Raw genomic sequence first — 10360 nt, forward strand, 5'->3', positions numbered from 1 at the left:
GAGCAGCCATAAATGCTTTGCCCTCGTGAACCAGGGTTTCTGACTTGCAGGACCTGGAAGCACAACAGAGTCGGCAGAAAGGCAGCTGATTCTTCATAAATACGGAGGAATCGATATTTCAGCACCACCTTGCAAAGCCCATGCTTCAAAGGAGCTGCATAAAAGCGCAGATCCCCATCTCTGCTCTCATTGTGTCATCTTTCCAGGGCTGTCAGCAGTCAGCATGCAGCCAGACAAACCTCTGCTACTGCCATGCCTCTGAAGGGGAAGCAGGTTTCTTGTTATAAATGGAAAGGAGAATTAAGTCACGGGTTCGTTTGCGAACCCTACTTCCCCCCTCCGCCAAACCAAACCAAAGCACCAAACGAAAAATAAACCACCACGAGAAACATACGTCGAGGCTATCCAAGAAGAATATAAAGTAAAAAATTAATAATAAGAGTTTAAAAATATATATCAGAAAGTAAAAGCTGGCCAAGGAAAAGAGGAGGGAGATTTTTGGAGGCCTCGGTTCCCATTCACACCACTACAGAAGCAGCTCCCCAGGAAGCGCTGCCCCTTCTCCTCCCTTTCCCCTGTAAGGATTTAAAGCAGGCGACGCCAGCTGCTTACTGGGAGCTCAGATCCCCTCCAGTAAAATTGATTTGGGGGGGATTTCTGCAATAATAGCGAGGGACGAGCAGAAGAGTGCAGTTACCACCTCCTGCCCTGCCTGAGCCACGTTGTGCTGGTGCACTGAAGCTCATGGTGTGAGAGCAGCCAGCTCTCGGCAGTGTCAGCTGTCCCCCCAAAGAGCCACTTTGCAGAAGGTGCTTTTAATGCATCAACTCCATTAAAAACCACATAAATAAATAAACTCTGAACCCTTTAAAAACCAGCCCAGCCCATTTCTAAGAGCCAACCCCTCTCCGAAAGGACACCGCCGCAGAAATAAGCTTTTAGCTCGAGTCCTCAAAGCTGATGGGGGGAAAAAGAGAAGAGAAAATCACCCCGAGCATGCTGTTTGTGGCTCCCACGTGCCCACACCAGCATGCAGGAGCAAACACCCAGCTTTTTGCATGCACCCCTGGTGGGTGCTGAGTGGGGACATGGGGGGGGACCCTGCCTGGGTCTTTATTCGGTGTAATTCTCGGTGCGGTGTGGAGGGAGAGGGCTTTCCGAGAGCTCTCGTGCAGGGTTGCTTCCACGTGGCTTGGTGCTCAGAGAGCTGAGCTGAGCATTGCTTGGGTGCTGTGGAGCAATGCCTGATGTTCCCCTTTGCTGTGCTTTCGCTCCGAGGCAACAGGTTCCTCATCTTCCACCTCCTCCTGCCCGTGGCCTTTGGGTGGTCTCAGCTCCGAGCACAACCAGCAGCTCCACAGCCCACTGCCCTGCTGCTCTGTTTCTCTTACTGCCAGCCAGAATTGGGCAAAATTCCCCCAATTTTGCCCAAAACCCCCCCCCCCTGCCGAAATCAGATCAATAAATCAGGACGCTTTTCCAGAACGTGGGGCCGAGTCCCTTTCATTTGCCTCCTGCTTTGCAGGTTTGCCAGCGTTACACGTGGCTGCTCCCCTCCAGCCCTCCCATGGCACAGAGCAGAGCTGCTTTGCCTGGCTTCAGCTGACACCAAAGTGATCGCACAGTCACGGGACAGCCAAAACCACGGCCTGAAGGAAAAGCCCCGAGTGCCCTGGGCTTTGCTGAGAAATGGGGCGAGATGGCAGGGCACAAAAAAGCTGCCGGGGCTGGTGCTAGGGGCTTACACGTTTTGGTGCCGGGCTGCGACTGCTCTCACCGTGCTCCTGGAGTTGGACGAGGTTCAGAGCCACACTAACAGACCTGCAAATGAGAGCTAATTAGCCCGGGGCGATGTGGAAACTGTTTTTCCATTTTATTTTTTTTATTTTTTTAAAAAGAGGATTATCAGGTTTGAGCTGCTCCTATTTCACAAGGGAGCTTAGAAAGCAAACGGCTTTTGCTCCTGTTTGGTTTTCCGGCTGCTGCCCGGGGCAGTCAGGAGACAGGAGGAATTTGGGTGATTTCTGACCCAAAAAGCCTCCAGATTGCCCCATCGCCTGCCCTGACCGGCCCGTTTTTTTGGGTTGAACAGCGAGGATTTGGTTATCTCAAGGCAGCCAAGGTTTCCAGGCGGAGGCCTTATCTCTGTATGACCACAGGGATTGTCCAGAGGCACCCTCTGCCCTTCTGCAAACAGGGGCTGAGCTCCGGGAGCATCAACCCCCCCAAAAAAAAAAAAGCAACAAAACTGGCAGCCAAGCAAACCAGCAGCAGTCACGCGCCAGCGTGAGCCCAGATCCCTCCGCAGGCAGCTGGGCAATCCCGAGCCCACCGGGTTTTTTGGGATAGGGTGGCTGGACGTCTGTCCCATTCGCTTTCTGTGGGTCCTGCTGAGCACGTTTAAGCAAAAGGTGTTGCTAGATGCTCTGTGGTTCTCGCTTTCTTCTTCTGGAGGGCACAAAATTGGCCAAGTCATGTTTTTGCACACATCGCTACCCCTGCCAAGGCTCGGAGCAGGTGGAGCTGGTGCCGTTTGGGGCGATCGGCCCCTTTTTGGGGGTTTCCCTTTGTGCACAGAGCGGTCAGAAAGAAAAACCCGGTTCAGGTCCAGCTCCCAGCATCAGGCCAAGGGAAGGAATTGAGATTTCTTTGGCTGATCCTAACCGCAGCACCACGAAAGGGACAAGGAGCTGGGGATGGGGAGCAGCAGCCCGGGCTCCCCGGGTGCCCCCGTTCCCAGCTGTGCCATCCCGTCGCCGTTTTGGGTCGGGAAAGCCACAGCTAAAAATAATAAAAGGCACAAAACCCGAGCTCGGCGACTTCCCCGTTTCACCCCGGGCGGTTTCGGGGCGAAGCAGAAGCGAAACGGGAACAGAAATCGCGGCGCGGGGCCGCGCGGGGGCGCAGCGGCAGCGGGAGCGCGCCCGGCCCCGCCGCCGGCTCCGGGAGGGATTTTGGGGGGGGAGCCCGGGTCCTCGCGCCCCCCCTGGCGAGACAAAGCCGCCAGGAGCCGGGTGCAGCCCTGGGACAAAGCCAGGAGCCTCCTCTCCAGCCTCCCGGCCACATCCTGGCCCCCCTGGGAAGCGAAACCCCGGGGGGAAGCAGCCAAGCGGCGGGGCCGGAGGGCGGAATTGGGCAGCCCCTGGTGCGCGCCAGGCGAGCTGCCAGAAAAGCTCTGTCCCCGTTTTACGGAGCAAAGGGCAGCCCAGGCAGAGCAGGACGTGGCCACCGCCGCCTCCTCAGCTTGTGCCGGGGGCAAAAAAACAGCCAGGATGAGAGTTTGATGCCATCCAGGGCCGGGATGCTCCTGGGGAGAGGAGCCCGGTGGTGCCACCACCGCTGCGCCGCTCCGTGGCTTCACACACACCCCTCCTGCTGCCAGCAAGGTGCTGCCCCACGCGCCTTGCCCTCATTAGGAGCCAGACACTAACGAGCTGCGCGGGCCGTCACACGCAAGCACCCATACAACTCGTGTTTCTGCATAACACCACGGAGAAACTATGCTGGGAATGCACAAGAGGATGAAACATCTTGTGGGGACCCATTTTTGGGGTCTTTCCCTATGGAGCTCGCGGGGGGGGGGGGGCGCACAAATTTCCATGCATAAGCCAGAGCTGCTGTCCCCATCCACCTGGACATCACAGCCCACCCTGCGGGGACAGGGACAGCCCTGCACAGCGAGGGGGAGATGCTGGTCCCCCCTGATGGGCCACAGTGGCCAGCATTTCCCCAAAAGGGCCACGCTCACCAGGGCACCCGTGCGCATCGCATCATTGCCTGCCTGGCACACGGGGGCCATCGGGTGCCACAAAACCACCCACAGACCCTACACGGGGACCAATGCGGGGGTCTTGGGGTGGCCAACGTGCATGGGGTGGCCAATACGAGGTCTTAGGGTGGCCAAAGTGGGGTCTCGGGGCGCATTTGGGGGGGCAATGCCAAAAGGGAGGAGGTGGATGCGGAGATGGGGGAGCGAGGAGCAGCCGGCGAGAGCCACGGAGAGGGAGCATTGGGGGGAGGACGCGGGGGTGGCACGGAGAGAAACTTTTCCCCCGAGCTCCCCGTTCCTCAGCAGGGTGCAGGATCCGTCCCCGGCACCGTGGGACGATGGCCTGGGGCCCCAGCCCCGCCCCGGCCCCGCTCCCCCCTCCGGCACCCCGGGAGGAAGGAAAGAAGGGAGGGAGGGAGGGAGGAAAGAAGGAGGGAGGGAAAAGGGAGGGAGGGAGGATGACAGCGCCGTGAAGAAAAGCAGGGGACCCGCCGCCCTCCCCGCTCCCGCACGGCAGGACCGGGCCCTCGGGGGTAGGTGAGGGTGGCACTGGGGGACACTTGGCCAAGGGGGGGGTCCCCGGGGGTCCCGGCACCCAGCAGGGGCACTGGGAGCCGGATCCAGCGGGGGCTCGGACGGGGAGTTGCGGGAAGTTGGGGGAAGGGGAAAGGGAAAAGGGGGAGGAAGGCACGATCCTGGCACCGGGGGGGTTTGGGGGGCTCCGTGGTCGCCCCCCAAAGCCCCTCGGAGGCGGCTCCAGGGCTCCGCCACCGCCGCCTTTGTGCTGCCTCCGGCCGCGCCTTTGTCTGCGGGCAGGGAGCCCCCGCCGGGCCTGGGGGGTCCCCGGGACCCCCGGCCAAGCAGCTCGGGGCCATGGCAGAAAATTTAAAAAAAAAACAACACCAACAAAACCAAATTCTCTCTATATTTATAGCGGGAGAGATGGATGCGTCCGGCAGAAGGCGAAGCCGGGGTGAGCCGGGAAGCAGCGGGGCGGCGCGGGGGGAACTTTTCCCGCAGCGATCCCGGAGTTGCATCATCCGGCCCCATGGGCAGCGCCGGCAAGTTGGTGGCGGGGGGCTGCTGGGGGGCTGCGGGCACTGGCCAGGTGGCCACAGGACCCCAAGGGGCTCTGTGGCCAGTGGTGGTGGGGGTCTGGTGGCCGGACCCCGTTTCGGCACCATTGGGCAGCCCCAAGCTCGGCCTGAGCCCACAGCATCCCCCCGCTGCTCGCCAGCCCCTTGCCAGCTGCAGGTGGTGCCGAAAAACCCGGCCGCTGGCTGCGGCTGCCAGTGGGTTTGGGTAATTTGGGGTAGGAGTTTGGGTCGAGTTTGGGGTTTTTTGGAGTTTGGGGTTTTTTGGGTGGCCGGGCGCCGCTTGCTGCCGGGCCAGGTGAAACCCCGAGTGTGCCGTAGCTGCGGGGTGCTGGGTTCGGCTGGGTGCTGAGCGGGGCTGGGCGCAGACAGCTCTCCTCGGGCACCAGCCGAGGCCAGAGGGAGGAAAACTCACCCCGTGGTGGCCACAAATTTGGGCTGGGGACACCAACATGCTCCTCCGACGGGCACCTCGCCGGCCCCAGTTTGGCCGAGGCTCGGGGCTATTCTGGGCAACTTTATAAACAGCGTGGGAGTTGATGTTTGTTTTTTTCCTCCCTCTCCTTTTTTTAACTTGAATTACACGTGTTGGTTTTGAGCAAAAAAACAAGCACCTCTGAGCGAAAAACCCCGGAGGGAGCAGCCAGCAGCCAAAGCCAAGCGGTGCCACGCTCCAGCGCCTCCAGCCCGCTGGAGGGGGACAGGAGCCGGCCGGGGGGCGAGCTGCTGGCCCCGGAGGACAGGCAGGGGCAGGGGCAGGAGCACGACCCCTGCGAGGCGAGGGCGAGCGGGGAAACCATCAGTTTCCCCAGCCTCAGGAGGGGAAGCAGTTGGTAAACACAGAGGAAGCCGGTTTGTTGTGATTTATCTTTTTTTTTTTTTTCTGCACGGGTTGCAGACAAAGAGATCAGCCCGCACGCCTGCTCTCTTTGTTGTTCCAGCCGAGGGTTTCACTGGGTCCTTTTCCCAACCTGATGGAGCAAAGTGCTCCAGAGGGCTCCCGGGCAGCGGCTGCCAGCCGGCGCTTCACCTACCAGCTCTGGGAACTCATCCTCAGCCCGTTGAGTCAGCGGAGGAAAATGTGACTTCACCCCCGTCACACCTCCGGCTGCTTTCCCCCGCGAGCCCACAGGCGCCTGCCCTGCCCTGGATGCCGTCTCCGGGCCGGAGGAGGGATGGGGAAGGGCTGGCCCCGTGCATCGCCCCTCGCCCGCTGCTCGGAAAGATCAGGCTGAAACGAAAAGCTCTTTGGGTTTAGGGAAGAGCCGGGTCCCTCAGCCCGCTCTGCCGTGCACAGAGCCCCTCTGTTCCCCCGCACAAAGAGCCGCTTGTGGCTCTCCTCCTGCCCCGGCCGGGCTGCGCCGCGCGCTCCCCAGCGAGGAAGAGCTCGAGGACGCCGAGCAGCCCCCGGCCACCTCGCTGGGTCACCGCGTCCCCTTCCTTGCTGCTTTCAAAACAGGACGTGCAGGGCTCGGGGTGCTTTCTGCCTGCCCCTCGTGCCTCCCCGGCCCCAAGGCTGAGCCCTGCGAGGGTTCAGGGACCCGGTGGCTCGTCCGCCGGCAGCCGCTCCGCTATTTAATGAATTACACCCACCCCGGGCCTTCAAATCTTGGGTTTTGCTGGAAATCGCTCTCCGTACAGTCCCCGTGAATGATTCCTGGTCTGTGGATCATTTGTGGTTTGTCCGCTGTGGGCATTAGAGAGGGGGAAATCCTGGGCTGGCTGCGCCCAGGGCGCTTGGCAGCGCGCAGAGCGCCGGCACTGACCCTGGGAGCCGCCTTCCCAGCGCTCGCGACTCCAGATCTGAAACTCATTCCCCTGGCAGCCTTCCCGGGAGCGGCCGGCACCCTCTGCCAGGGTCTGTACGCTTTAATTTCCCCTGGGGGTTGCTGAAATACCCCGAGCCCTGCCACTGCACGGGCACCGGGAGCTTGGTGGGGCGAGGGGAAGGCTTGGGGCAGCGGCGGGCACGCGGTGCTCCGGAGGCGGGCGCTTTGGCAGGGCAGCAGGGGCATGAAATGCAGGGTTTCCACGCACGGCGTGTGATGGAGAGCGGGGCCACGAGGGGCCCTCCGCCTCCATCCAGTTCCTGGAAACCCCCCAGCTTTCGCTTTGAGACCCACGGGAAGGCGGAAGCTGCGCCCCAAGCACGCCATGGCAGGAAGCTGCCCGGCCCCCCAAAACGTACTTTGCCCCGAGCGCCTGGCTGAGTGATTCCCCCTGCCCAGGAGGGGGATTTTGGGCTGGCAGCTGGCAGGGATTGGGTTTCGGCGCTGCCGGGAGGAGGTGCAGGAAGGGGTCTCTCCTCCGGCAGATTTATTTCGGGAGCAGGGAGAGCGGCGCTGTCAGCAGCTGCTGGGTGCGGGGTGGAAGCGATAAAAGGGTTTTTGTGGCGCACAGCGACGGGAAATCGCCTCCAGGCCCTCGGCACGGGCTCTCCAGGCGTGGACGCTGCTGGAGAAGCAAGCGCAGGAGAAGGCCCTGATGTGTCCCCTCCTTGTCCCCGCAGCCAGGGCCGCCCGGAGGGGGATGCCGAGGAGCAGAGGATGCCCAGCAGATAGCGCAGGGCAGCGGCAGCTCAGCCGGGGGCTCCCCTGAGGCCAGGAGGGACGTCGGGAGGACGCAGAAGCCCCGGCTTCCCGGCTCTCCGTCCCCATGGAGAGGAGATCCGCCCTGCCCCAGGACCTCCGCGAGGTGCTGCACTGCCTGAAGATGAGGAGCAAGTACGCCGTGCTGCTGGTGTTCGTGGTGGGCCTGGTCATCATCGAGAAGGAGAACAACTTCATCTCCAGGTAGGGAGCGCGGGGACTTGCAGCCTGCTTTTAGCCCTCCGCCCGCCCCCCCTGCCTGCTTGGCCACCCCAGGGGCTGCGGGGAAAAGCGCAAGGGGGTCCCCAAAACCCCTATGGGGGCAGAGGGGTGGACGGAGGGGTGTCCTCAGCCCCGGGCTGTGCTTGCTGTCCCGCAGGGTGTCGGACAAGCTGAAGCAGTCCCCGCAGGCGCTGCCGGAGGCCAACGACACGGAGGCCAGCCCGACGCCGGCCGAAAACGGGTCCCTGGCCTCGCTGCGCCAGCTGGACGCCGCCTTCTCGCAGCTGAGGACGCGGCTGCACAACGTCACCCTGCAGCTGGCCGGGGGGCTGGCGACGGCGGGGACGGCGCCCCCGGAGCCCCGGCGGCACGTCCTGCTGATGGCCACCACCCGCACCGGCTCCTCCTTCGTCGGGGAGTTCTTCAACCAGCAGGGCAACATCTTCTACCTCTTCGAGCCGCTGTGGCACATCGAGAGGACGGTCACCTTTGAGCCGGGCGGCGCCAACGCGGTGGGGTCGGCCCTGGTGTACCGCCACGTCCTGCAGCAGCTCTTCCTCTGCGACCTCTACACCCTGGAGAGCTTCATCTCGCCGGCGCCCGAGGAGCACCTGACGCCCTTCATGTTCCGCCGGGGCTCCAGCCGCTCGCTGTGCGAGGAGCCCGTCTGCACGCCGGCCCTCAAGAAGGTCTTCGAGAAGTACCACTGCAAGAACCGCCGCTGCGGGCCCCTCAACGTCACGCTGGCGGCCGAGGCGTGCCGGCGCAAGCAGCACGTGGCCCTGAAGACGGTGCGCATCCGGCAGCTGGAGTTCCTGCAGCCGCTGGCGGAGGACCCGCGGCTGGACCTGCGCGTCATCCAGCTGGTGCGCGACCCCCGCGCCGTGCTGGCCTCCCGCATGGTGGCCTTCTCGGGCAAGTACGAGAGCTGGAAGAAGTGGGCGGCCGAAGGGGCGGCCCCGCTGCAGGAGGACGAGGTGCAGAGGCTGCGGGGCAACTGCGAGAGCATCCGCCTGTCGGCCGAGCTGGGGCTGCGGCGGCCGGGCTGGCTGCGGGGCCGCTACATGCTGGTGCGCTACGAGGACGTGGCGCGGGCGCCGCTGCGCAAGGCGGAGGAGATGTACCGCTTCGCCGGCATCCGCCCCACGCCCCAGGTGGAGGAGTGGATCCGCGCCAACACGCAGGCGCCCCGCGACGGCAGCGGCATCTACTCCACGCAGAAGAACTCCTCGGAGCAGTTCGAGAAGTGGCGCTTCAGCATCCCCTTCAAGCTGGCGCAGGTGGTGCAGGACGCCTGCGCCCCGGCCATGCGCCTCTTCGGCTACAAGCTGGCCGGCAGCCCCGAGGAGCTGACGAACCGCTCGCTCAGCCTGCTGGAGGAGGGACCCCCCTCCTGGGTCACGTAACGCCGGGGGGGCAGCCGCAGCTGGGGGACCTTCGACTTTCCGGGAGGGCTGCGCAGCCCGGGGGCTTGCCGAAACCACGCCGTGCCCTCCAACGCTGCTGTCGCGGGGAGGGACTGAGCACGGAAAGCAGCACGGCTGCCCCGCGTGATGTGGGGCCCGAAGCAGCGCTGCGCTGAGCACCAGCAGGGACCCGAAGCCCCAAGGCCTTACTGGTTTAGTGCCTTCACACCAGCACGGACTGGGAGCCGCCCGCGGAGCCCCAGCCAGCAGCACGACGAGGTGGCTGCTCGGGTTTGCGCTCCTCAGTGTTGGTTCGGGGGGGTGGGGATGTGGGGTGGGGGTGTTTGGTTGGGTTTTAAGTTTGTTTTCTTCCTTTTTCTCCGTGTACCAGGGTTGCAGGGCAAATCTATTTATTTATTACGTGAAAAAGAGGGGGAGGTACACCGGGGGTCAGAGCTAAGCCCAAAAAAAATCAGAGCAGCGCAACGTGCTGCGGAGAAACAGGGACACCGACAGCGAAGGCAGGGGGATCGTGGCCCACGGGAGAGCCCCAGGAGAGGGGAATTGGGGGTGCAGCTCCCCAAAAAACCCTGGGCACAGCGGGGCAGGGATGCTGCCAGCAGCCAGCACCGGCCACAACCTCACACCGGGGCGAGGACGCCCTGGAGCAGCTGAACCTCGTCACCTGCTGGAAGCCGTTTCACCTGACTTAAGTAAAAAAAAAATATGGATAATACAAAGGAGCAGATTCCAAAGCATCTCCTGTCTTGTTGGTGTTCATCCCTCCCCCACCCCATAAACGTGCCCCATAAGCCACAGGCAGGATTCGGAGAGCCCCTGGCTCCTCCAGGACCCTTGGCAGCTGCCGAGGAGCCTCAGGGGGCAAAGCGAGGGGCCCCCACTGCTGTCCCCGAGCCCAGCAGGGCCACCCGCGGCTCGCCGGGGCCACCGGCCCCCTTTGACAAAAGCAAAAATAAATAAGCAGAACTCAGCCGCCACCGGCTCGGCTCTGCTCGGCGAGCTCACAAAAGCTGCGTTTTTTGACCCAAAGCGGAGAACAGAGGCGGCATTGAGGAGCGCGGGGAGCAGCCACGCCAGAGCCGTCGGCAGCCGTCCTCCCGCAGCAGCCGGGGTTTTTCCTTTCCCCCCCTTTCGCTCCGCTTGCATCTGGCCTCAATATGGGAGGGAGCCGGGGTGCTGGATGCTGCCGGGCTCCGGAGAGGGGGCAAAAGTGGGGTTTGTGCAAAAACAGGGGGAAAAAGGGAACAAAACTCAGCTCTA

At 62.9% G+C, this 10360-nt stretch overlaps 1 protein-coding gene across 6 annotated transcripts; it reads left to right on the forward strand.

Moving 5' to 3' along the window:
- Positions 1-4172: 4172 nt before the first annotated feature.
- Positions 4173-9837, forward strand: CHST3 (carbohydrate sulfotransferase 3). Of its 6 annotated transcripts, XM_038181537.2 has the most exons (4): positions 4198-4302; positions 4704-4742; positions 7373-7655; positions 7831-9837. In XM_038181537.2, exons 3-4 carry the CDS (start codon positions 7519-7521, stop codon positions 9077-9079), a joined length of 1386 nt encoding a protein of 461 aa, XP_038037465.1. In that variant the 5' UTR covers positions 4198-4302; positions 4704-4742; positions 7373-7518; the 3' UTR covers positions 9080-9837. The 6 variants fall into 6 exon arrangements, with proteins under 6 accessions (XP_027316336.2, XP_038037465.1, XP_038037466.1 ...); XM_027460535.3 differs by lacking the exon at positions 4704-4742 and having other exon boundaries at positions 4173-4302; XM_038181538.2 differs by lacking the exon at positions 4704-4742 and having other exon boundaries at positions 4202-4306.
- The last annotated feature ends 523 nt before the right edge of the window (positions 9838-10360 follow it).

This window comes from Anas platyrhynchos, chromosome 6 (genome assembly GCF_047663525.1).
Source record: "Anas platyrhynchos isolate ZD024472 breed Pekin duck chromosome 6, IASCAAS_PekinDuck_T2T, whole genome shotgun sequence".
NCBI classification, from domain to species: domain Eukaryota; kingdom Metazoa; phylum Chordata; class Aves; order Anseriformes; family Anatidae; genus Anas; species Anas platyrhynchos.

Coding starts and splice junctions, on each gene's coding strand:
- CHST3 (XM_027460535.3), top strand. CDS start 7,519: ATGGAGAGGAGATCCGCCCTGCCCCAGGACCTCCGCGAGGTGCTGCAC. Junction 7,656..7,830: donor GAGAACAACTTCATCTCCAG/GTAGGGAGCGCG, acceptor GCTGTCCCGCAG/GGTGTCGGACAAGCTGAAGC.